Below are 27984 nucleotides of genomic sequence, written 5' to 3' on the forward strand. Positions count from 1 at the left end.
TTTGGAAGCTCTCACCCAGGCATTCTGAGAGGTGTGGCTGTTCCTCTTGTTTACTCCTAAGCACCAAGTAATTTTTCTGTTCTTTCCAACCATTCATTAATTTGATAAATGTTGACCTGATTCCCTCCCCTTGGTCACCATCAGCTCTTCCCAAAATTCCTATATTAGTTAGCCTTCCTTCATAAGCAAGTACTCCAAGGCCTTGATATTCTAGCTGTCTTTCTGTACCCTTTTCAGTTCAGTAATGCTATTTTTGAGATAGAGTTACCAGAACTGTACATGTAATTACACCAAAGGTTTTTATATCCCTTAGATTATTTTCTGTACTGTTGAGAACTTTGTAATTCATATTGATGGCATTATGACAGCTGGCAAATAATAGCAAACATACTGGCCACGGTGCTTTAGCGTGACAGAAATGAGTGGTAACAAGCCTTAGGCTCTTTCACCTCTTCCCCATTCCTCCTCCAGTAAGGCTGCAAGGGGGGGGGGGGAATGATGGCTTTTGATTAGCTGCAGTTTAGTATGTTGTTAGTTCCTAAAGTGTAGTTAGATCCTAAACTGTGGACAGTGTCAACAATGTTTTGTTGTCAGCATCATAACCCATGTCTTGAAGCTGGCTTGTTTCAAATAAACCCTGTTTAACATTGTGGGTTTGGACCTCATAGCAAGCTACAGTTAATCTAAACCAGAAGTAAAAGCTTCTGAACCAAGCTCAAGGCTTGCTGTGGCTCATTCTCAGCACAAGAAGCCATGGGCATCAAGCCTACAGTCTTTCAGATGTTGCTGGACTACAGCTTCCATCTTCCCCAACCATTGGTCAGACTGGTCACAGCTGATGATGCTGTAGTTCAGCAGAAGCGGTTCATGCCATAGAGGACTCCAATGTGGGCCACCACCCCATCTGCAGGGCCACCAGTTATCCCATCCCTGCACTAAATTATGGTTTGGCATGACATCCAAATGTGGACATTTTTTGTGTTGTGGCTACATACTGTATGCCACCATAAGCTCCTTGGAAGAAAGGTAGGCAGTGAAGATAATTAAATGAAGATATATAGTGATCATGATGGATTTCTGGATATTTTAGGTGCAGAAGCAGTGTGCTCTTGAGCACCACTTGATTGGGGGCAAGCACAGAGGAAGGTCTATTTATTGCATTCATGCCCTGCTTTTGGACTTCCCAGAAACACTTGATTTACTACTGCGGAAAATACAATGATGGGCCAGATGGGGCCAGATGGATTTCTGCACTAATTCAGCAGGGTTGTTCTTATGACATGTGTCTCAACTAAGTATGTGAGCTCCAAGGTGTCTGAATCTCACAACACAACACAACACAACACAACACAACACAGGCAGTATATGAACTGGAACTGAAACTTCCAAAATACTGATGAACCTTGGTATTAATGTACCAACAAGTGTCATTTGCAGCCTGGCAGTGGCAGGTGGGAGAGACAGTCACCATCTTGAGTCTTCGTGTGTGGCTGGCTGGTTGCATTCATTGCAACCATACTGGAAGTTGTGAAATGGGCAGAGGGACCTGGAGAGCCAACTGGCATCCAGGCTAGGCTCCCTGAGGGGCAGGGCATCAGAGCAGGCCTGACGGAGAAGTGCGCTCATCAAGTCTTCCCCTGGGAGAGAGAGAGAAAGGGAGGCCTGTCTCAAACACTCAGTCTAGGTTTCTCACCCATTCTTTTCTGTTTACTTTGACAGTTACTTTTTTTACAGGGACATGGTGGTCATCCATTAACATTGCTATGGGCCACGGGTGGATTGGCTTGGTCTTGTGGGGTTTCACCTACCTCATAGCAATCAGGAGGGAGGGGTCCACCAGAAGCGGTTCACGCCATAGAGGACTCCAATGTGGGCCGCCACCCCATCTGTCAGCTTAGAGCATATCAGCCAGAAAGCAGGTTGGTTGATCAATGTATCCACGCCAATGCCAATGCTGAACCTATTCTTCTATAATCTATATAGATCAGGAAACAAAGGTCTCAACTACTTTGTCTTGATTTTGCTGTCCTGGATGGTAAAGCAGATAGAATGCTGGGTTTGCCTATACATTTCACTTAACATCCTTTTCCAGGTACAGAATTATAGGGTGGGGGGACTGGAGATGTGTCCCCCTTTAACAATTCTAGTAGTTGCATCTGTGACATTTCCTCACCCTTTCATCCACTACCGATCTTTCTCCCCTTTTCTGTACATATTACAAATCTGCACCTCTGTTGCTCACTGAAGGAATGGGTTAACTCCTGAATGCCTCCTGATGCTTGCGATTAAGTGGGTGCTGATTTATAGAGAATCTAGGTTTACAATGCTGAAAATCAATAGTCACCAAGTGCAAATCAGATTTATTTATAGAAGCAGATGCTAAAAAGCCCAGAGAGTTTCATCTTGCATCCAGATCTTGGACAAGACTGGGGGTTGGGAGTATGAATCCAAAAGAACAATTGTGGTACAGTTGCATGTATTTCAGAGCTGTCTGCCCACCAACCTGTCACCCTAGTTCATTGCATCCCCCACAAAGGTCTTACAGGCCGGCACAGAGCTGCCCTGGTTAGAACTGAGAACAGAGGAGCCCTGAGGGCTTTCAAGAAAGTAGATTTGAGCCCTACTCCCATAAGAGGAACCAGATCAAAGTTCTATTCAGTCCAATAAGGTAAAGGTAAAGGTACCCCTGCCCGTACGGGTCAGTCTTGCCAGACTCTAGGGTTGTGCGCTCATCTCACTCTAGAGGCCGGGAGCCAGCGCTGTCCGCAGACACTTCCGGGTCACGTGGCCAGCGTGACAAGCTGCATCTGGCGAGCCAGCGCAGCACACGGAAACGCCGTTTACCTTCCCGCTGGTAAGCGGTCCCTATTTATCTACTTGCACCCGAGGGTGCTTTCGAACTGCTAGGTTGGCAGGCGCTGGGACCGAGCAACGGGAGCGCACCCCGCCGCGGGGATTCGAACCGCCGACCTGACGATCGGCAAGTCCTAGGTGCTGAGGTTTAACCCACAGCGCCACCCGCATCCCTGAATTCAGTCCAATATCCTGCTCCAAATGGTAGGTAGCCAGTTGCTTATAGGAAGTCCACAAGCACCACATCCCTGTTGTGTGCTCCCAGAAAATAATGTTAAGAGGCTATGGAATGCTTTCTCCAGTAAAGTCCACCAGGTGCAAACTTTAGCATTATTTCAGATTAAGACATACCTCTTCTCCTAGATTATTATAATCCTAGAATCCTAGAATTGTAGAGTTGGAAGGGACCTCAAGGGTCATCTACTCCAACCCCCTGCAGTGCAGGAATCACAGCTGACAGATGGAGGAGAGTCCCCCACCTTCTGAGATTTTCCATTCCATTGTTGAGCAACTCTTACCACCAGAAAATTCTTCATAATGTCTGGTTGTAGTTCCTTTTTTTGGAATTAGAATCCATTGGTTTGGGTCCTACACTCTAGAGCAGCAGAAAACAAGTTTGCTCCTTCTTACATGTGACAACCCTTCAAATATTTGAAGATGACTGCCCTAGCACCTCTCAGTCTTCTCTTCTCCAGGCTAAACTTCTCCAAAGCTTTATCATCTTGGTCACTCTCCTCTGCACACATCCCAGCTGCTCAGTATCCTTCGTAAACTCTCTCTGTGCCTGCATTTTGGGGATATTGTTTTATTATTAAACTTGGTGGTTGGTTGGTTTTTAATTGTGCATTTAAGTCGCTGAGAGAAGTTTTGTATTACACAAATAATAAATTGAATTATTCATCATCTCTCTGAACCAGGAACCATAGACAGACCTATCTTGTGACAGAAAATTCCCATATGTTTACTTGGCACTGTGTGAAGAAGTACTTTGTTTTGCTTGTCCTATATCGACTGCCCATCAGTTTCACTGGATGACCCCGAGTTGTAGTCTAATGAGAGGAGCAAAACCAATTGTCTCTATCCATTTTCTCTTTACCACACTTAATATTGCTTCCCAGATATTGGGCAAAAGTGTAGATGCAGCTTGCTTCAACCAGTCCATAGGTTTAAGAATGTGAGAAAAGCCTGCTGGATCAGGCCAAATGCCCATCTGGTCCAGCATCCTGTTCTCACAGTGGCCAACCAGATGTCACAAGCAGGACATGAGCACAGCAGCACTCAGGTCTGATTTACGGTACATCAGCTGTTTCGTTTGAGGCTTACAGTGCCCAACAGCAGAAGCACAACACAGCCACCAAGGTTAGCAACCATTCTCCAAGAATTTGTCTAATCCCTTTTTGAAGCTATCCAAGCTGGTGGCCATCACTAGCTTCTGTGGGAGTAAATTCTGTATGAAGAATTGCTTTCTTTTGTCTGTCCTGAATCTTCCAACAATCAACTTTTTTTTTTAATATTTATTAAAGTTTAACAATTACAGAAAAGAGAAAAGCAAACAATAAAAAGTTACAATACTTCAAAAATAAGAAAATACAATAAAAAGACAACAATACAACAAAACAATAAAAAACAAAAAACAAAAACATTTAACAACAAAAACATTTAAAAAGAGGGAAAAAAACCATCCAGTATTTTCATGTCTTTATCTTTCATTTACTTATTTCCTTGACTTCCTCACACCTCCCTTTTTTGTATTCTAGTTCAACTAGTTGTTTCAGCAAGTCCTTTCCCTCTTTCTCAAATTTAGTTCCATAATTTATCTTAACGCAATTTACCCTTAGATTTTACACCTTGACCCGTTATCAATCTATTCTTACTTAATTCTTTATAACATTTCTACTAAAGCCATATAATTTCTTTCCAGCATCCTTCTAACATTCATTAATTTTACAATATTTCTGTGGATATACTTTAAATTTTTTCCAATCTTCTTCCACCGACTCTTCTCCCTGGTCTCGGATTCTGCCAGTCATTTCCGCCGACTCCATGTAGTCCATGATTCCAACAATCAACTTCATTAGATGTCCCTGAGTTGTCCCTGTTATGAGAGAGGAAGAAGAGCTTTTCTCTGTCTGCTTTCTTCGCACCATGCATAATTGTATATGCCTCCGTTATGTCTCATCTTACTCACCTTTTCTCCAAATCAGTTTGGAATGTAATTTTAGGGTTAGTCTACAAATTGTACTCACCTCTTACAACAGGGGAGGCGAACTCATTGGTCCAAGACCAGATCCATCACAGTAAGTGTGATGGCCTGGGACTTGGGTTTGGAGTCGGAACCAGAGGAGTCTCAGTCCACACCGGATCCTCTGCCTCAGACAGCATCTGAACCTTGTCTGGGGCCTGATTCTGAAGAGCCCCAGTCTGCGCAGGCTCCCCTGCAACAAGCACCAGCTGGGCCAAGTCAGGGGCCTGAGCCTGCCCTGGCTCCAGATGTGGGGATTATCTTGTTGCCTTCAGCTGGGCAATCACTTACAGCTGCTCCGCTTCTGGGTGGGTCAGGAGAGGCTGAGGTGGCCTCTGGGTCTAGTAACCCACCAACATCTCCCGAGCTGCAGAGGCTTAGGTCTGAGACAAGGAGAGACCTGAGTACTCGCAGGAGGAGTGCTCACCTTCGGGCGAGATAGGGAGGTGAGTCACCGGGGGATCAGGACTGGCCGTTACCCCGACAGAGATAAAATGCTGTCAGACCCCGCCCCAGGTTGCAGGAGCAACATTGCTGTTTGCTAGAAACTGCCTGTGACCCTGTGCCTGACCTAGCCTGGTTTCCTGCCTTGACCCTGTCAGACTGACTCTTTTCGGAACCCTTTGATTAGGGAACGGACGTGGACTCGCGTTGCTCGGGTTTACACCTGGGCCCAGCACAGTAAGCTGTAGAAAGTGGCCCACCATCCCTCACAATCTCAGCTCTGCACTGAGATCGGGATAGAAAATGTGCTCCTCTTTAGAGAACAGACACAGCTCTTCATCTCCTAATAACAGTGCTGTGGCACTCTCGAAAGAGGGGTTTTATCTCTTGATCCCAGGGGTGAGATGAGGACGCGGGTGGCGCTGTGGGTAAAAGCCTCAGCGCCTAGGGCTTGCCGATCGAAAGGTCGGCGGTTCGAATCCCTGTGGCGGGGTGCGCTTCCGTTGCTCGGTCCCAGCGCCTGCCAACCTAGCAGTTCGAAAGCACCTCCAAGTGCAAGTAGATAAATAGGGACCGCTTACAAGCGGGAAGGTAAACGGCGTTTCCGTGTGCGGCTCTGGCTCGCCAGAGCAGCGATGTCACGCTGGCCACGTGACCCAGAAGTGTCTCCAGACAGCGCTGGCCCCCGGCCTCTTGAGTGAGATGGGCGCACAACCCTAGAGTCTGTCAAGACTGGCCCGTACGGGCAGGGGTACCTTTACCTTTTAAAAGGCAGTACCCTGGTTCGAAGGTGGGAATGATGTGCTCAAAGGAAGCAACAACCCATTGACTGTCCTTTCTCTTACAGCAGCTAATGAAAGGAATAAGCTTTCTGGGTTTGATGCTCTCTTTGTATGGCATGGCTGGTCTTCCATTTATCTCGCTTCCACTTCTCATTTGCCTTGGAGCTCATTTATATAACATCCTCAGAGGACACAACAATGTCCACTGCACCCAAAAGGAAGAATTTGCCCACAGCTTGTTAGCTTCCCCCTTAATGTTCAAGAAGGATTTGTCTCACCCCTGAGCATCAGTAGTGTGGGTTGTTGCCATGCAGATGTCCTCAGACCCTATATGCCATGCATGGGAAGGTGACCTAAGAAGACGACTGCCATTTTAAACAAATTAATGAAAATTAATGAAATGTGCTTATTTATTTTGGTGTGTGTAGGTATCTTATACTTGAAAAGTCTCTTAATTTGAAAACAACAAATTATTAATTCTGGGAATGGTGAAGAACAGAAATGAGATTTTTAAGAACTGAGGAGGGGCATCTCCCAACTGTTGGTATTTTGTGGGATGGGTTCAAGCGCCCACCAGGAAATGTAGGTTTTCACAATCAAAGCACATTAAAATGCCCTGTTTTCCTAGTTCAACTGATACACTTTTAAAAAGAAACATATTTTTTGTGGTTATGTAAGTGACAGGAAACATTTTGGGAAAAGGGTGGCATGAACAGATGATTAAAAGGAAGATTCACAAACATGCCACAAGCAAACCAAGATGAATATTCATGGTTCTGTGGCCTTCCTGCCAACATGCTCAAATGCTCACAATCGAACCTCCGTGTAAGCTTCATGTAAGCAAATCAGGATGAATGCTCATTAAAAAGGTCACCTGGAGGAGCCCAGGCAGATCCTCATCACCTTCCAGGGGGTATTGAAATAGAAACATTCTCTGTGATGGCATCAAAGATAGGCAATGTAGTGGTGCATAGTAGTGAAATAGTTCTCATTAGTTGTTCTAAGACAGGCATGGTTAACCTCTGGTCCTTCATATCTTTGCTGGACTACAGCTCCCATCATCCTTGACCATTGGCTACTCTAGTTGGTCAGATGGGAGTTGAAGTCCAACAGGTTAGTCACAAGATGCATTGATTTCTCCATTGGGGATGAAAGCCTGATTCCCTCCCCCACCCTGCTTTAGCTTATTTTTCCACATTTGTATCCACTTACAGCCCAATTTGAAGTATGTTTACTGATAATAAGGTTGCAGGGGAGCAGAGAGCTCTGCTTTGGCGAACCTGACAGGCTTACGTGATGGTGGAGACAACAGCAGCACTTTAATCTTTGCCAGGTGGCTAGGAAACACCATTTAAATTTCCCACAATGCCTGAGTGCCCAGGGCATTGTGGGAAACAAAAGCGGCAGCTTCCAGTTTCAGGCACGCAGTGCTGTTTGGTTCTTTGGGTTGAGCACAGTGAGGGAAGATCAAAGTGGCAGGGGAGGGTGTCAGTAATTGACTTTGCCAAGATACTGTGACTCCAGTAGTGTGCTATACAGTGGTACCTCTGATTACGTACTTAATTCATTCTGGAGGTCCGTTCTTAACCTGAAACTGTTCTTAACCTGAAGCACCACTTTAGCTAATGGGGCCTCCCACTGCTGCCGCACCGCCGCCGCATGATTTCTATTCTTATCCTAAAGCAAAGTTCTTAACCTGAGGTACTATTTCTGGGTTAGCGGAGTCTGTAACCTGAAGCGTATGTAACCCAAGGTACCACTGTACAGTGGTGCCTCTGGTTGCGAACGGGATTCGTTCCACGCCATTTTGTGCGTCTGCACATGCGCAAGCGGTGAAACCTAGAAGTAACCCTTTCCTGTACTTCCAGGTCACCTCCGGATGAAACATAACATGAGGTATGACTGTACTAAGATGTTGGGCTTGACTAAGGCACAAAGTCCACTGTGAAGTTTATTATGTGTCCATGCTAACTGGGTTTTATGTGAGGTGTAGTCCACATTGTCTGGCGGGCACTAGGGTTGCTATAGGGAAGGGAACACATTTTTCATCCTGAAGGACACATTCCTTCATAGACTACCTTCCAGGGGCCACACATCAATGGTGGGCAGGTTTGGAGGCAACAGTAGCCTGAGGAACAGGTGTGACTCTTATGTTGTATGGTAGGCTACATACCTGCCATGCAAATCTCTCTCTCTCTCTCCCTCCCCCCCTCCCTCCCCCTCTCTCAATATCTGTTGACTGTCTCCAGCCTTGTTATATATCTGCCCGAGTGTTTCTGTTCTGGGGATTTTTGAAAGCTTTCCTGAGATATTTAATCAAGGCATTAGCTAGTGATGCTGGAAGATTTAAATTTGGATTCTGGAGAGAAGTCCATTGTATTGATATCTGTGAAGTGACAGGCATTTAAGATTTTGAGCCCTTGACAAGCCTTGTCTCTGTATCTCTCAGTACTTTCCTGTTGGAAGCCACCGTCTCATTTTGTTTAGCTTGAGGTTGTCATTTCTCACAAGGTTTGCTTTACATCTGAGATGTCTAGCAGTTCATATTGAGCAAAGTTTCTCCGAATTAATTTGCAAAGTCCCCGACATCGTGATCAAACACCAGTTTCTGCAAGGCTTATAAATGTCCAAGATCTGAGCTTTATAGATGAAAGAAAGGCTCTTTGGAAGCAAATGAGCCTTCAAAGAGGTGGAAATCTGTTACAAAGTGCAGGGCTAGTTACTTTGCCAAAGTAGTTGGGAACTGCTTTGCAGATGTCTAGCAAATTTAATTGGACTACTCAATTACCAGTAATGTTAATTAGGAGATGATTAGGATTTGCATACCTTCCAACATTTAACTGATAAAAATAGGGACAGGCTTGTAACCTGCTTACATCTCATATCAATAAGTACTAGCTAGATCACATTGTGTTTTGCTGGAAGCTCGGCTTTACCAATTTCAGTTTAACACAGCTAATTCCCCACTTACCCATCTTAAATTCATTTATCCACGGTTCTACATCAGTCTGTGACTTCTATTTTGTTGTTTTTAAAAGTCACCAAGAACATTTGAAAGCAGACACATTTTCCTTAATATAATGCCAGGTTGTATGTTCTTTTCACTCATTCCTACATTTTTATGCCTGCTTTCTCCTAATATAAACATATTTGTGTAAATTTTCTGGTTGGGGAAATTGGAATTTTGAAGGCTAACTGTGCTTTGTTTTGTGTATTGTCTGTGGAAGTGCAGAATAGGTAGGTTCCTATTAAAATGTGAACTGCCCCCCCCCACATCAGTGAATTGTATCCAATGCTAGTCCTACTTTAGGTAGATCTTTTGAAATACTGACCAGAGTTGCATCTTGCCCTATCAAAACGCTGACTAATTGGTGGTTTGCAACATGATACCCAAGGCCCTTTCTCCCCTAGCTGCCATTTGAGTGATTCTTAGCAGTCTGTAATAGGGTTGTGGCAGCTGGCAGGCAGTTGCACTTTCCTGCTCTGTATCAGAACCCAGACAAAGCATTATATTCCTTCATTCCATTTCTGAGCTATTAACAGATGTGAGTGCCTCTGTTGACCTCCCTTTGGTTGCTTACACATCAATTTGCAATGTTGCATCCTTATGTCGAGGACAAGAAATCCATCCATGTGCAGAGATGATGCCGAGGAAGGCTTAGGAGCAAAAGTTTTAACACAACCTCAACTATTATAGACAGACGGCATCACAGAGGGCCTCTCAGTCTGCAACTTTGCATTTGTAGAGAGGAGACAGGGAAAAACATTCCATGTTATAAGTGCGTGAAAATAGTGAGAATATATTTCTGAAGCAATACCTGTGAGACTATGAGCATTTAATCTAACTGATAGAAATTAGTGTTTATCCAGGCTACCAGCAGAATGAACTTTCTGATCCTGGGACTACTTTGTTCCAGCAACTATGACGTAATGGCAATAATATTTTGATTCACACAATATACCTTGGTCTTTTTGGAACACAAACAATACAGTGGTGCCTCGCAAGACGAAAAGAATCCATTCCGCGAGTCTCTTCGTCTTGCGGTTTTTTCGTCTTGCGAAGCAAGCCCATTAGCAGCTTAGCGGATTAGCGCTATTAGCGGGCTTAGCGGATCAGCTGATAAGCGGCTTAGCGATCAGCTGTTTAGCGGCTTAGCGGCTTAGCGATCAGCTGTTAAGCGGCTTAGCGGATCAGCTGATAAGCGGCTTAGCGGCTTGGGGAAAAGGGAAAAAAACCTGCAGGAACTCGCAAGACATTTTCGTCTTGCGAAGCAAGCCCATAGGAAATTCGTTTTGCGAAGCACCTCCAAAACGGAAAACCCTTTCGTCTAGCGGGTTTTCCGTCTTGCGAGGCATTCGTCTTGCGGGGCACCACTGTACATTTATTTTTAGAGTTCTTTGGTGGATAAAGGTCTTGTGTGTGGGGGTACCCACATAGACACAGTTTTTAAACTTGACTTTCTGGCATTCTTTCTCATGTTATTCAAGACTTGGATGATACAGTTGCACTTAGTCTTTTCTGTTCTGTTTTAGGCCCAGAACAGGACTGTAGCTCAGTGATAGAACAACTGTTTTTTTTTTATGAAAAAGGTCCATAGCTGTCAACTTTTCCCTTTTCTTGCGAGGAATCCTATTCAGAATAAGGGAATTTCCCTTTAAAAAAGGAAAACATTGACCGCTATTGAAAGGTCCCTGCTCCAATCCCTGGCACTTCACATAGGGCTGGGAGAAAACCATGTCTGAAACTCTGGAGAGCACTACCAGTCAGTGTGGGCAATACTAAACTAGATGTACCAGATGTCTGAATAAGAATAAGGCAGCTTCCTTCTAACATTTAGTTGCCAAATAGACTGTCCCCATTTCCCCCAGACCCAAATATTGAAGAAGGGGACTTTTACTAGGGCTGGGGGAAAGGGTTAAATGGTCCCTCCACTCTCACTGTGATCTCTTTAGAATGCCCTCACTCAAGTATAGAGGGCCTAAGAAAACACAGGTGTGCTATTTGGAAAGGGGGATGTTATAATTTGAGAGTTGTTGATTCGTAGAAAGAATCTGTAGAGAAGCAGAGGGCTAGAACAATCTAGGATTAAGCTGTTTGGTTTATGTTTTTAATGTATCATATACTTTGATGTTAGCCGCCCTGAGCCCAGTCCTGGCCAAGAAGGGTGGGGTATAAATAAAATTTGTTGTTGTTGTTGTTGGAAATAATTAGAAATTGGGGCGGGTGGGAATTGGATCACTTAGGATTCAAAGGTGAACTCATGTAATTCACATATTTTTGAGAAATAATACATGAATAATACACAGCCATCGTGCACTGAATTTTGCAACACAGTTCTTCAGCCAAGTAATATATACAAGAAGCATAAATATGGATGAAGTATGCATTAAAAAGCATATATTAACATGCAAAGGTACATTGGATTATGCAAAATTGCTTTGTGAACTTGTGTCTGTTAGGCAAAATTGCATACAAGTGCATATCTAATAAGAGAAACCTGCACTAAAATGCTGATGAATTTTCAGGAGGATTTACTTAAACAACAAAACAAAACAAAACACTATGGTGGAAATGTTTTGAAATGAATGAAAGTGTGGGAAAATGAGAAATGGGGAGAAACGGAAATTGACAAGTTCACCATTCCTAGAAATTAGAGCGACCTGGCATATACTGAGAGAATAGCTGGGTCATGGGTTATATTGCACCAGGGACACTGCCTAGCTATTCCACTGAGATTTTAAGTCAGGCTTTCTGTGCTTACTTGAGCACCAGCGAGAGGAGGCTGCATAGGGAAAATGTGACAGGGATATTTTGCTCATGTCATTGTGCAGATGCTCCATAAAGATTGGGTGAAAAAAGCAGGACTATTCACAGTAAATGCTGACTGTGTGTTATCTATTTACACACATAGATAAGCTGCTACTCTATTTTATATAATTTTAACCATTGTTGCTTTCGTGATTGTTTGTTTTTAACTTTTGCAAGCCGTATTGACGGGAAAGATGGGAAGATGATGGATTATGAAAATAATGCCAGCTCCTGAGCGCCATTTGCCACTGGGCTGCTGTTTCTCTCTGGGGTTGCTTTGTGTATATTTCTTGATTTTCTGTCGTTCAGTCACTCTTGTCTTATTATTTTTGGCCATTATTCTGCTGCCATGCTTTGTTACAGCCGATGGATGAAAAAAAGCATACACCCCAAATACTACTGTACACACTCACCTATGAAGAAAGCCCTGTTTTAAGCAAGAATCTGTGCTTAGAATTGCAGCCAGCACTTATTAGAAGACTGCTGCCTTGCTTGCTGTGTTATTGTTGCATTATTTTTTTTTTTGAAAAAAGCTGAACAAACCAACCTTTATTTATTTATTAAGAGCGAAAGTGCCAACAGAAGATTTTAAAGGCAGATATTGCATAGTCTGGAATCACATCTTGGCAAGCGGATGCTTTCAGCTCATGCGTTCTGACCTACTTGGCTGTTAGAATTTAATTAGCAGCCATATATTATTGTCAAAGTAATTAAAGCTTTGCCTTGATTAAAAAATGGAATTGTTTAATTAAAAAGAAAAGGTTTGGCTAACCTTAGTGTTATGCCTGAGTAAGACATTCTCTATCAGCTAATTTCCCTGTATCTTTTCCATTCAGGCTTGAAGGTTCGTGAGGCATACATCAATGTGACAAGGCAGCAAGTAGAAGATTTTCATGGGCCAGAGGACTACTGGTGTCAGTGTGTTGCATGGAGCCACTTAGGGACTTCAAAGAGCAGAAAAGCTTCGGTCCGCATAGCCTGTAAGTGCTGTCCAGCTTTGCTACAGAAGTTTGAGGATGAACCCTGTAGATTATTGTTGGGCATTGGGTCACTTGACAGTCTCCATTGTCCAAACATTGGTGGTCAGCAAGGCTGACAAAGCAGCAAGAATAGGGAAAGCATGGGTGGTGAATGTACACACAGAGGGAAAAAGGCAGAATTGTACCATAACACTTCTCTGACATTCAAGTGTTTTCAAGCTCTCTGGTGAGCACTAAGATCTATTCCTTACTACGTTTTCTGTTTAGTTTACAATTCCTGAGAACAAAATATAAGCCTGACATGTGCTGGAGAGAGCATGGGTGTATACCAGTTGCAGTGTCCCCCTTCCAAGTATTCACAACTACGGGTCATGTGAGTATTGGACACTCACTTTGTTCGTTTGAAGGAGAAAGCTTGGGATTTAAAAATTTGCCTGGGTCCCTCATAAGCGTATGGGAAATACATGTGCAGTTACTGTAAATACAGTAACAAGTACAAAATATATCTGCTGTAGCTGAATACTCACATATTTTGACAGCTTCGTCCCCTATCTCTGTGGTTAACAAAAGGTGATTTAATATGATTGAGAAGTACATAGTTGCTGCTGGTGATATGTATGGGGAAATAGATGACCATGTCCATAAATTAATAAAAGAATCATCTGGATCTCAAGCACAGGGCTAAATGCACTCTCCAGTAAAAGAGCCATAGCAGAGCTTTAAAAGTCACAAAAATGCAGCAACAATGAAGTGTTACAAATAGGCTGTTAGACCTTTTAAATACTCCATTTAGCCTGCTTACAGCACTTTCCCCCATTTCTACCACACTCACAATGAACAGACCACACCTTTAGTAAGTTTAAATGGTTTTACTTACAGACTCCAAACTTCAGGTTCATGTGATATTCCATGTAGCAACAAGAAGAACACAGGTAGAAATTCTTGGGTTACAAAATTCAGAAAAATACTTCTGACCACGTAGTCTGGGCTTGAAGTGGGCAAGCCCAGATGTGTTGCCTGGTTGGCTTCACATGGTGGATAGAGAGTGAACAAAGAAGCTTCAATTAGATTTGACTGCAATTCTCCACAATAAGCTTACTGTATGGTACCAACCTTCAATGGTGGGACGCGGGTGGCGCTGTGGGTAAAAGCCTCAGCGCCTAGGGCTTGCCGATCAAAAGGTCGGCGGTTCGAATCCCCGCGGTGGGGTGCGCTCCCGTTGCTCGGTCCCAGCGCCTGCCAACCTAGCAGTTCGAAAGCACCCCCGGGTGCAAGTAGATAAATAGGGACCGCTTTCTAGCGGGAAGGTAAACGGCGTTTCCGTGTGCCGCGCTGGCTCACCAGATGCAGCTTGTCACGCTGGCCACGTGACCCGGAAGTGTCCCCGGACAGCGCTGGCCCCCGGCCTCTTGAGTGAGATGGGCGCACAACCCTAGAGTCTGGCAAGACTGGCCTGTACGGGCAGGGGTAGCTTTACCTTTAGCTTACCAACCTTCAATGCCACTCCAGGGCATGAGAAGCTGCAGATGATAGACCCACTGTGTGGCTTCTCACTAAATGAAATTCACAAAGTGTGTCCCCTTAATTGCACAGTGTGTTTAATAGTTGTGTATCAGCTGCAACTTCTGTTTTTTGCATAATTTCATTTTCATTTTTTAAAAATGCATCTATCAAACACAAGAATGGAAAGCACAGCACATTGATAAGGCTCCGTATGAGAAGACACACTAAAAGTAAAACTAAAAGTTGACAATACTGTTCAGACATTTCCTTAGGTTTACAGTCAAAATATCCATATGTACATTGGGAATGCAGCAGAATGTTCCACCCTCACTGTAAGCTTATTTATACATCTATGCTGTCCATGCACAACATGCATAGAATCACACATGCAGTCATGTGCCAAAAGCACAGTCCACGGCCTTACTTATGATCCTACGTGTGCACAAAATGCTCATATGTTGGTATGTTGTGGATGAGTAAGGTGCTTGCTGCCACAATCCCACTTCCCCTACTTTCATTGGCTGTGTGAATATACGGGACATCTGAAGTATGCTTAAATAGCACATGCAAATCTTCTTTCACATGTAACTTGAGATAAATTTGGATCCACCCTCCCTAATATTCAGCTGAAACAGATTTGTCTATAGCAATTTTGTCAAGTTTCCAGTTCCAATTTGGGAATGACCTGCCAAAGATTCAAAATGGAAACAAGACCAGCCATAAATGCCTCCCTGGCTAATCTTGAGAGTTTGAGACATGGAAGAACTGCATCCCAACATGGTGCACCCAAAGTGATGATGCATGAAAAGGCTTAGCATGACCTGGGGGATGTTTTGGAACCCAGGAGACCTGCTGACCTGTAACAATGATAAAGCTAGACACACCTTTTAGTACTTGCAGAATATATGTGGATTTAAGATTGCATTTGCAATGATGAGCAGGTAAATAGTGCATTAAATAAATAATCTGAGAGGATATTGGGCTTGTGTGAAGGTGCCAGAAGGTGTTAGATTCTGTACTTGAACAGAAACTTCATCTCATGCCCATTTCAGGATACTTAAAGAATTTTATTTTGGTGAATCTTGCAGCAAACTGACATGATCCTGCACCTTTTGGCCTAATTTCCAGTTTGGAACCTCATTCTTTTGATTATACACATTTCCAGTTTTGGGGTTATGGTTCCCAGCACAAAAATGTGCCAGAATATGATTGGAATGCATACTTTTAGATGAACAATGTTTAGAAGTGCAGACTTTGGGTGGTGCCAAACACAGACTTCCATTTGCTAAGTGAGACGACTCCTCTTCCTCTCTACCTTGACCCCTCAATCTCTCCCTCCCCATCTGTTCTAGAGAGATTTTGTTGTTCTGGTTTGATGGTAGATCCCACGGAGAAAGCAGAAAGGCTGAAGGCAAGGCTGATTAAAAGTTCCTGGACTTTGGTCAGCTCCGAGGGAACAATTCGAAGCCTCTAATGGCCTCACTCACAGTTCCCTTTGCCCTGCTGCTTTCCCCCAGGAAAACCTGTTGTTTATCTCTGAATCAGAACAAACAACAACCAGGTTTTCTGCAGATTCTCGTTTGTTCCGATTTAATGCTAAAGAGTAGGTTGTCTGGGGGAAAGCAGTGGGGCAAAGGGAAAACCATGCCTAGAAAGCAAATGACAAGTGGAAAACTGCTTGGACCTGTGCTTTCTTGGCACAAGACACGAGGAAGTGTGGAAGAGCCCTAAGTCTCTGTCTCCAAACTACTTCCTCCAACTTCCCTCCATTTGTAGGGAAGAGCCTTAAAGGGCCAACCCTCTTCCTGAAGACAAACACTACTCCTATAACCTGCCTCCTGGTGCACTTCCTGTACTGCTGGACGGGTGCTGTGCTGTGGAGGCATTTGGTTCCCCGGGGGAAGGTGACCACGAGGTTCTGATTTCTGGCCCTACAGGCCCTGGTGGACTGAGAGATTCCTTTGGGGGCTGCTGCTTGATAGCCTCAAGCACAATGGTCTCCCTATCTTCAACAGTCATCTATGGCTCCCCACCTGATATCCAACTCCATGTCTGGATCACTGCTAGATTCAGGGGTTATGACACTGCTAGATTCAGGAGTCTTCCCAGCCTCCAGAAAATACTTTTACAGGGAAGGGGTCATCAGCAGGATGAGAGGAAATAGATCTGTCCATTTGTGTACACGTTATTTGAGCATGTTCAGAAGATTAAACCTTTCTTTGGGGTGAGCCCCTAGAAGGCCCACTTTCTGCATATCCCCCTTTTTTCCTGTGCATTTCAGATATTACTTTTCTTCCACACTTTTTTTTTCTAAGGACGCTCGCCTTAAATTGAACAGTTGGGTAAACACAGCAGCTTCATGATTTTTATAAATGACAGTGATTTTTCATTGGCTGGTTTGCTTGGAATGCGTAAATTATTTTTATTTCATTGAATTAACTGCCCTTACATTGAAGGAGCTGGTAATTCTCCCGTTTTGCAGGGCTGCATAGGGCTATTATTCGGAATTGGATTTTTATTGACTCTCTCTCCCCCCCGCCATATACTATGAATTTTCTTTCCTAACATGGAAGTGTGAAAAGGGAGCATGAAATTAATTGGTGGATCGATCTGGCTGTATAAGTTCTGAAGCCACATGGACACGGCTACTTGCTTTCTCCATGTCCAGCGTGGCTTTGCAGTTTTTCCTCCCAAAAATTACAAAGCCTTGGTAAAGAGCTCTTATGTAGCCTTGATATAACTAAAATAAGTACTCTGGTTATTTCCATTGGCAAAGCAACCTTCTCTGTTTTCTCAATAAAGCTGTGTTGCTTTATTTACATATATTGTTTTCTCTATTGTATATGGGTATGTAGTTTGTGTGTAGGGGAAAGCAGGAAAGGAAGGGTCTCTAACATTTTTAGAGACTCCCTTCGGGGGGGCGGGAAATAGCAGGTGGGAATTATACTGACTCAGCTGTAGAGCACCTGCTATGCATGCAAAAAGCCTCAGGTTCAGAGCCCTAGCATCACCAGGTAGGAATGAAGGCAGACATCACTTTCTGGATGAGGTGGAGCTGCTACACTAGATTTCCATCAAGTAAATCTCTGCTCCCTTTGGATTTCAACCTGGGTTTAAGACCCAGGTTCATTTCAGTTGAATATATGCACTTCTAAAATGTGTTTCCTTGTTTGTGTGTGTGTTGTTTTAGAGAATTCAACATTATTATTTTTAAAAAAAAACTCGCAGTGAAATTCTATTAATTTTCAGAATCGATCTTTTTCTCTCTCTCTGCACCATGAAGTCTGAGACTGCTTTTCGTTGTTGTTTTTAAGGGGGGGGGAGAAAGAGTGGGGAGAGAAACATACATAAGTGAATGGGAAGACTTCTCTGATCTCACAGTGCAATATGAAGAGAAGCAAATTCTTATAATTTCATTCTCTCTGCAGGGGAGAAAGCATTTAGTCAGTTCCCAGGCATGGGAGCTGTCCAGCACTATGCATAGCATTCTTATTTTGAGCCAAGTCCCACTATGTCCAATGAGACTAGCTCCCCAGTAATTGTGCTTAGGATTTAGGAATGGGAGAGACATTCATTCACATCACCTTACCAATTTTACAATCCTTGAACTGCTTTAACCAATATATTAACCGAAATCCACACTCCTCCGTGTTTTGCAATGCTGTTTTCCAGCCTTTTAGGACAGCCAGTCTGGCATAGTGGTTAGTGTTGGGCTGGAAATGGAGAGACCCAGGTTCAAAGCATCACTAAGCTACAAAACACAGTGGGTGACACTGGGCCAGTCAGTCTCTCACATCTTAACATACTTCAAAGGGGTGTTGTGAGTTTTTTTTTTTGGGGGGGTAAACCATATATGTAGGGACACGGGTGGCGCTGTGGGTAAAAGCCTCAGCGCCTAGGGCTTGCCGATCGAAAGGTCGGCGGTTCGAATCCACGCGGCGGGGTGCGCTCCCGTTGCTCGGTCCCAGCACCTGCCAACCTAGCAGTTCGAAAGCACCCCCAGGTACAAGTAGATAAATAGGGACCGCTTACTGGCGGGAAGGTAAACGGCGTTTCCGTGTGCTGCGCTGGCTCACCAGATGCAGCTTTGTCACGCTGGCCACGTGACCCGGAAGTGTCTCCGGACAGCGCTTGCCCCCGGCCTCTTAAGTGAGATGGGCGCACAACCCTAGAGTCTGTCAAGACTGGCCCGTACGGGCAGGGGTACCTTTACCTTTACCTTTTAAACCATATATGCTGCTGTGAGCTCCTCGTAGAAGGGGTGGCATATGAGTGCATTCCAGTTTTTCTATCTGTTTCTTTATATATGTACAAATGCACACTCCATCTAAATTGTCCCACTTTATACATCTGGTGAAATAACTGCTTGCCTATGAAAACTCACACTGTAGTCAATGTGCTGGCCTTCAAGGTGCCACAGAACTCATGATGGAAGCGTGGGGAAGTGATGCACATAGAGACCTATAAGCTCAGCTAACTAGCCAGGCTACAGGCCTTGTGCCTTATTTTGAGCTAGGAGCAGCTTTACTCCCAAGGTTGTAAACAACATTCTTAAGTGTCTACATTTGACAAGAGAGAGTCCTTTGTTTCCTTGCCTAGTGAATAGGTAATGAAGGAAAGACCATACATGGTGTAATTAGTATTGTGTTGTAACTTTAAATTGGAGGAAGTTTATGCATATGTATTGCTTTAACAGATGACAGCAGGTCCCACCCTTTGGGGCTTTGCTCAGCTTTTGGAGAGTGATCCCACTGAGCCTTTATTGCTAGCAATAAACACCCTTTTGTTGTTCATCAACGCTGCTGGAGTTTTTCCTTTCAGCCCAGACATATATTTTGCTACAGAACCTCAGACCCTATGTCTGGATGTGGCCCTTTAGGCCTCTGGATGTGGCACCCAAGACTCTCCCTGGGCCATGCCACACTCCTCAGAGGCCCTGCTTGAGGGGTTTTGAACTGGGACAGTATTTCTTGCTTGCCAAGATGACCAAATGTGTGTGCAGAAACTCCTGGGATGTAGTCAGCCATGCGTCTGGTGGTCTTCAATAGGTTCTCTAAAATGGAACGTGGCCCTAAGACTGAAAAATTTCCCTGGCCTGCTTTACTATAGCTGCTGCAAGAGACTAACCTGTTTACCTGTATACCTGAAGGAGTGTCTCCAACCCCCATCGTTCATCCCAGACACTGAGGTCCAGCTCCGAGGGCCTTCTGGCAGTTCCCTCATTGCAAGAAGTGAGGTTACAGGGAACCAGACAGAGGGCCTTCTTGGTAGTGGCACCTGCCCTGTGGAACGCCCTCCCGTCAGATGTCAAATGGATAAACATAAAAGACAACTGAAGGCAGCCCTGTTTAGGGAAGTTTTTAATATTTAATTCTGCATTGTTTTTAACACTTGATTGGGAGCCTCCCAGAGTGGCTGGGGAAACTCAGCCAAATGGGCGACGTATGAATAAATTATTATTATTATTATTATTATTATTATTATTATTATTATTATTATTTATTATTAATTCCCTTGATTTTTTTTTTAATGGTTAACTGCAATGTGTTATTCTTTACAGATTTGCGCAAGAACTTTGAGCAAGATCCTCAGGGGAGGGAAGTTCCTATTGAAGGCATGATTGTTCTCCACTGTCGCCCACCAGAGGGAGTGCCTGCCGCAGAGGTGAGGGATCATGCCCTTGGCATTTCACACACAAAAAAACAGTGTCTGTGTTGTTATGTTTGGATTCCTTTGGGTTTAATCAGGTTGCAGTGTGCATTTAAATATGAATTAAGCACTGCAAGACAGGCTTAAAAGTTTATTTAAGCCTCCCGTCCCGGGTGAATTAATATTTGTGTACCTCCTATGTATTACAAATTGAATCTTTTGACATGCTCTGAGTGTGGATATCAGCAATTATTTCCTTTCCATTATTTCCCATTGAGAAACTATCTACTGACCATCCTGTGCCATTAACCAGTAATCTGCCCAATGAAAGAAAGGGGCCAGCCAATAGCTGTCATTAAATGACATTAAATGTCATTAAATTCTGTGTATTTGAAGAAGTGTGCGTGCACATGGAAGCTTATACCAAGAACAAGCTTAGTTGGTCTCTAAGGTGCTACTGGGGGACGCAGGTGGCGCTGTGGGTTAAAGCCTCAGCACCTAGGACTTGCCGATCAAAAGGTCGGCGGTTCGAATCCCTGCGGCGGGGTGCGCTCCTGTCGTTCGGTCCCAGCGCCTGCCAACCTAGCAGTTCGAAAGCACCTTCAGGTGCAAGTAGATAAATAGGGACCGCTTTCTAGCGGGAAGGTAAACGGTGTTCCGTGTGCTGCCCTGGCTTGCCAGAGCAGCGATGTCACGCTGGCCACGTGACCCGGAAGTGTCTGCGGACAGCACTGGCTCCCGGCCTATAGAGTGAGATGAGCGCACAACCCTAGAGTCTGGCAAGACTGGCCCGTACGGGCAGGGGTACCTTTACCTAAGGTGCTACTGGACAATTTTTTTATATATTAAATGGTACTGTTGGAACATAGGAGGAGTTTTGCCATGGTAGGGATCAACACCACTCCAGCAAACTTTTCCAGAGTAACCATGAGGGGAGTTTATGATGTTTCCTTTGCACATATCTCCCATATCGCTGTGCTAATGCATGATGTTGCATAATTTAAGTAAAATGCTGGAAACCTCAGGAAGGGAGAATGCTGTTGTGCTCAGATCCTTCTCAATGACTTTCCATGGGCATCTGGTTGGCCACATTGCAAGAAAGAGAACGTTGCACTAGATGGGCCACCAGGCTCTTCTTAGGTTCTTATGAGAGCAGCTTCCACTTTGAGTAGACAAATAGCACATCATGTACTAAAAGAGTTTCTGGGCTCAGTCTCCCCTTTCCAAGACCAGTTTCACCATGTAGTGAGTTATTTGTGTAGATCGCACCTTAGAAAGGGAAGCGTATTGAACAGTTGGAAGGCAAATAACAGCATGCAGTGCTTTTAGTCCTCTGAGTACTGGAAACTCCATGAAAACACTGACACATTAATTGTGTGTGGCCAGCCGAGCAGCTAAATAAAACACCTTGTCTGGATTTTGTAGTTTTCTTTTGATCATTGCCATTGATCACAAATTTCTTGCCATTCCGGCTCTTTCTTCAAGCCTTATGCTCTTCCTTCAGTATCATGACAGACAATTACTGAAAGTGGTCAGCTTGTATCTGTAATTACTTATGCTGCAATTGCTTCCCTGAAAGATCCTCTTCAATCCTCCCCACGGAACCAACTGCCCACTCTTCAGATTAGTAATTGGGAATAAGCACAGACCGCTGTAGGTAACTGATCAGAATTCATGTACATAACCTCTCTTCATCTCTACCTTTCTATGTACACACACGCGCGCACACAATAATGTTGACCACAAAACTAGCAACAATAAATAGTAACAAGAACAGCATCTATCTCACCTTCTTGCTCCCAATTGCTTAATGTGGCATGCATAATGCAACCCCTCCGTTCTCACAACCTTGTCAGGTAGATGTCAGGGACTGGGCAGAGGAGAAATGGTGGAGACTGCCTCCCCAGCTAGACCTTTCCAGGGAGGAGGAAGAGGAAGACAGTTTAGATTTGCAACAGGGGTTTGAGGGAGGTTGCAGCTCAGAGGCAGATGAGAGGGAAAGTTGGGAAATAATGGGAGAGGTGGAGGAGGAGGAAGCAGCAGCAGGGGGCGACAGCTGATGGGCACAGTGTCTTTAGAAAACATTCCAGACCCCCCCCCCCGAACCTGGTGAGCCTTGAAAATAGGAGAGCAAAGAGCTCAAAGACAGAGGGCACGTAGCAGCACCCATAGGAGAAAGGACGAGAATGACGAATGAGGAAGTGGGGGGGGGGGGTTCACTCAGGACAGCGCCATTATCCAAGAGGCTAGGTTCTATAGCCTCTCTCTGTAAATACTGAATAAAAAGAGGATGGTAAGAAACATTCCCTTGTCTTTGCACGTTCCTCAGCAACCTGCTGGTAGTCGCTGGCAGTGGCCTGCCAGTAGGAGCGGCTGAGAGCAAGTGACAGACCCAAGGTCATATTGTGAATTTAATGACTTCATACAGATTTGAGCTTGGGTCTCCCCAGTCCTAGTGTGACACTAGGTGGTGGTGGTGTTATTTACTACAGCTAACACCCTCCCACCAGGTATGTCCAAACAGACTACTGTGGTGCCCCGCAAGACGAATGCCTCGCAAGACGAAAAACTCGCTAGACGAAAGGGTTTTCCGTTTTTTGAGTCATTCTGCAAGACGAATTTCCCTATGGGCTTGCTTCGCAAGACGAAACGTCTTGCGAGTTCTTGCGAGTTTGTTTCCTTTTTCTTAAAGCCGCTAAGCTGTTAATAGCCGCTAAGCCGCTAAGCCGTTAATAGCCGCTAAGCCACTAATAGCCGCTAAGCCGCTAATAGCCGTGCTTCGCAAGACGAAAAAAACCGCAAGACGAAGAGACTCGCGGAACGGATTAATTTCATCTTGCGAGGCACCACTGTATTCCAGAATTGTGTGTGTGTGTTCATTCGGTGTATATTTCCAACCTAAGAACAAGGCCTAGCCCGGTGCCCTCAGAGTTTTGAACACAATTATTCATGACCATAGTCCATGCATCTGGGTCCAATGTGACTTGTAGTCCAAAACATCTGGAGGGCACCAGGTTGGGGAAGACTGATCTAGGTCAATATCGTATACTTTGGTTGGCAGCAATTTTGCATGGTCTCTTCCGGTGGTTTTCCCCAGAACCCTACTACCTGATCTTTTCAGGGACTGGGCCTGCATGCAAAGTATGGTTTTGACCACTGAGCAATCCCCCACCTGCTTCCTTGAGGATGTAAGAGTTGCTACCTGGTACAGAGATAATTGATGGTGGTGGTGCCTTTAATGTACAAGCCCCGTGAACAATATTAAATTCTCCTTTTTGCACATTGGGACTGTAATTGGGGTGCCCTTAATAAACCTCAGTTGGGAGCAGTAACGGTTCTGAAGACCAGTTACTGGAAACTGCAGGTGGGGAATCTGTAGGTTTCCTACAGACATCTGGTTGGTCATCATGAGAACAGAATATTAGACTGGATGGGCCATTGGCCTGATCCAGCAAGTTCTTCTTCTGTTCTTATTCAGCCTGATTGCCAGTTTTCTCTCTGTGGACACAGCTGGAAAAGCAGTGGTGCTTTCGTTACAGCAGGTTGTTGGTTCTATCTATCAGCTCAGAGCTGGAGCTTTGGGCCAGCAATTCCATCTGTGCTGTGGTAAGTTTACTCTCCAACAAGACTTAGAGCCGCATCTGCGCTGCTGCTATTTAGGTACACATTGATAGAGAGAGAAACTGATCTAAACCAGAGGCTGCTTGCTTCTCATCTCAGTCAAAATCACTATGGTATCTTATTAATTGGGTGGACAGAAGAAGCCAGAAAAACAATAAAACTCTAAAGAACAAGCAGCACATTCTGTTCATTAGTCAGAGGGCCTGCTGAGCACATGCCATTGGAAACTAGTTTATATGATGAGTAATGAGGCAAACTGGGAGGAGGAAGGCAAAAAAAGAAAGAAAGGAAAAAGATAACCAACTACTCCAAAGAATAAGCTTCCAGCTAGCTAGGAGTAGCAAAACCGCTGAATAGAAATGAGAAGAGGAAATAAAATGTGTGTCTAAGAGCCAAACCACACATTATGTTAAATGCATGATTGCATTTAACACCAGTGGTTTTGTTGCCACTAAGTAGCATCTGCAGGGGGCCGGAATCAGGATTGCGATCATTTTGTGCAGAGAGGGTGTGTGTAAACTGTTTTCTCCCATGTGTACACGCTCCCATTTCCTCTGCATCCGGCGTGCTCCCACCACTGTTTAGGGAAGCAGTGTAGACATGATGCTAGCCATAATCCACATCTGTTGTCCTGCCGTTTCTTATGATATACTGTGTTTTGATGTGATTCTCTCCAAACCAGTTTCGATCCGGAATGAGGAAAGGAACAACTGAGCTGCATTTTCAGCTGCTAAAGGGCACACATCCCTTGATGTCAGTTCCACTTTTCCTCTTGCAGCAAATTGCTTTTAGGGTGGGGCAGCGACAAAAATGGTGCAGTCAAGTTGGGTCTTAAGCTAGTTCAGCTATTGGACCTGGTGCAGCAAAATTCTAGGATTTTCCTGTGCCCCCTGCACCTTCCGCCTTCGCTGGTGGAAACAACAGAACTCTGGATATGGCAGTAGCTTCACCACTCTGTTAAGCCCACCAGGGATTTCGATTGCCATCTAAAATGTTCATTCCATGATCTGAAGGACCCATCCACATCTGGAGGGACAGTTTAGCAGCCACACAGTTACAGTGGTGTTAGCTTAACCGCAGTCATTACATGGCTTCCTGAGATGGAAAAGTTCATATAACCTTCCAATTTGGGCTATGGCAATTCACCAAAAGAGTAGTCACCTTTAGTTATGGGAAAGCTTACACCTCTGAATGTATTGCGGTTATCATGGACTTGATACATCAAAGGTATAACCAACACAGAGCTCTCATTCAATCTTATCATGAAGACAGGAAGAAATAAAATAGCTGAGATGTTATTAGGTAGAGGATTAAAAGCTGTTAAAATCAGCCTCCCCTTCCTATAAACTGTGCATATATTAATGCTGTAATGTCCGGAATGGCTTCATTAAACCCTCACACCACCCCAGGAGTTAACCCTTGTGGCTGTTGAAACATAGCCCACTTGACTACTTTCAGATCAATTCATTATTTCGAACTATAATACTTTACATTTACCAGCTAAATGGAAAATCTGTCTTTCATAAAAGTTAGGAATGATGTCTGATAAAAAAGGCGACATTTTAATGGCTTTCTGCAGATTAAAATGGCGGAGTTCTCAATAAACCCTGATTTACTGGTGTTGGTTGTAAAATGGTTATTGCTGCTAATAAAGTCTGTAAATCCTAACTGGTCATATTTGCTCTGGACAATAAAACTTCCCATAAAGGCTCAGTGTATAAGGCTAATTCTCTCTTCACATCAAGGTAAGCAGTCTACTCAGAGTAATAATTCATAACCTTTGGAGACCTGGTCTACATTTAAATAAATGGCTGTGTGCTCCCCCACAGCCATAGAATTCCAGACTGTACATTCCTTTGTTCTGACAAGTATGGTAATTTATGAGCAAGACAGCTAATTCACTCCAAAACACAGGACCAGGCTGTGCTCTTTTGGAAGGTGGTGCAGCCAGCCGTGATCCGCTCTGCTTCTCCTCTCTCTGCCCTCAAAAAGCTCATGATCAAATACAAATGGTTTTGTAGGGGGGGGGGGGAATTAAGCTGGTTGGAATGTAGACTTCATATTCCGATTTTTACGCCTAACTTGAATCATTATTAGCATGCATTTTTTTCATCCATAATTCTTTTGCAGTGTAGTGTGTGAGTCTTTTCTTTTAATACGTTGCTAATTAAGGCCCCTTGCCACAATTAACACATGGAATAAACAACGTTCTGACGTCAGGTGAACATGGTTGCAGGAAAGCTGCAAGCATTGGAGTGCATCCTTTTGAAGAGGCAGGTGACACGCTCATTTATTTCAATATACAGCCTCAGCTCACCTCCTACCAACCTTTTGACAACCTGCTTAGTGGAAGGGGATCATCAGGAGGCTAGTGCAGACCACGCTGTCAGCTCACTATAAGGAATGATTTTGTCTTGAGAATTTCCTGTAACACAGGCTCACCATGGTCTGATGGAACACAGTGAGAAATACTGCTGAATCTAAATTAAGGTTACCAGATTTTTTTTTCAATGAATCTGGGGACACTGTTTTTTTGAAAAGAAAAAAAAGTAATTTTTTAAAAAAAGTTTTGTGTTGTTTTTTTTTAAAAAAAATAAGAACTAAAACCTTCTCTTCTGTGGTCTCCTCTGTTGCGTGGCCTTCCTCTGGGCCCCGGCCTGCTCTCTTGGAGTGCTAGCCGCCGTGGAGTAGGCTTCGGTGGGGTCTGGGCTGGGCCATGTGTCCTTGCCCTCCCGGTGCTCTCCTACCTCTCTTCCTTAGCAGCGGTGGTGGCAGCGGTGTGGCAAGTTTGGGGCTTCTTTCTTTTTTCTCCTTTCTCTCTCTTTTTTCTCCTTCCCCTCTCTGTTTCCTTTTGCATTGGCTTCAGGGTTTTCCTGGCTCCAGGCGGGAGGTCCCACTGCGCTCCAAAGGCTTCCTTTTGCTGAAGCCGGGAGAGCAAGACTCTCCTGGCTTCAGCAGAGAGGGAGAGCTGCGCAGCGCCCCTTCAGCGAAGCGGGAGGAGAAATGGAAGGGGCTCCGTTTCTCCTGCCGCTTCGATGAAGGGGCGCTGAGCAGAGAGGGGGATAAATTTTTTTTATTGTTCTCCCCCTCTAAAACAAGGTGTGTCCTATGGTCGGGTGCGTCCTATAGAGCGAAAAATGTGGAAATTCATCAGTCTAATGCAGTGGCCTTACCATGACATCACCTTTTGATGGCAGATAATAATTTGAGGATCTCATCAGGGTTCAAAATTGCTCATTAACAGCTCAGAGAGGCAGCATAAAATGTTGCATAAAGACTGCACAAGGTTGTAACAGAAACAAATCCATTTGTTTAATGGTGTGCAATGCCTTGTTTAAAGGCATTTTATTATCTTTACTTATAAGCTGTTATATATATATATATACAGTACAGCCATCTTCTCAGAAAAACTCTTCACAAAGTTCAAGAGGTCAAGACACAAAGGCTTTAGCAACTAATCCATACCTAATGACCCACCTAAGTGGTACTCAGGATATCACTCAAGAAATCACTCAAGATATCCCTCAAGCAATTAAGGAACAAAAGAAGAAAAGGCACACTAGCCTGGGAACTTCCTCTCTGCCCAGAACATTGGAGGCTATACACCACACCCCTCAACAGTATTTATAGGAACTCAAACACTGAGATCCTGCTCTGTTCCAGTAACAAGAAGCCGAAAGCACCAGCCTGAAGATGACGAGTGAGACCTCGTCGAAACGTCGCCTAGACACCCCAACTTTTACACGGGAAGACACCCGAGGACACCAAAACCTGCATATATATATATATATATATATATATATATATATATATATATATATAATAATATATATATAAGCTGCTTATATTATGAAATCTGAAGAAAACAAAGCGACATAAAATGATGCAAGGCAGCAATTCTGAGCTTTTACAAAATGGAGCAATTTAAGAATTTCATAGTAACTGTATTGACAAAGCACAATCAATCAGTGTTTGCTATTACAGTGGTACCTCGCAAGACGAAAGCCTCGCAAGATGGAAAACTCGCAAGACGAAAGGGTTTTTTGTTTTTTGAGCTGCTTCGCAAGACGAATTTCCCTATGGGCTTGCTTCGCAAGACGG

General features: G+C 44.2%; 1 protein-coding gene across 5 annotated transcripts in view; it reads left to right on the forward strand.

Annotated features, from left to right (window-relative positions):
* The window catches only part of UNC5D (unc-5 netrin receptor D), a 422213-nt gene that overhangs the window by 210516 nt on the left and 183713 nt on the right, over positions 1-27984 (forward strand). For 4 of the 5 annotated variants that reach the window (XM_028707671.2, XM_028707672.2, XM_028707674.2 and 1 more), the window contains exons 3-4: positions 12967-13110; positions 20174-20277. In XM_028707671.2, coding sequence (XP_028563504.2) covers positions 12967-13110; positions 20174-20277 — 248 coding nt within the window. The remainder of the gene's footprint in view (positions 1-12966; positions 13111-20173; positions 20278-27984) is intronic. The other variant, XM_028707673.2, reaches the window with a different exon arrangement.

Source organism: Podarcis muralis, chromosome 15 (assembly GCF_964188315.1).
Source record: "Podarcis muralis chromosome 15, rPodMur119.hap1.1, whole genome shotgun sequence".
NCBI classification, from domain to species: Eukaryota; Metazoa; Chordata; class Lepidosauria; order Squamata; family Lacertidae; genus Podarcis; species Podarcis muralis.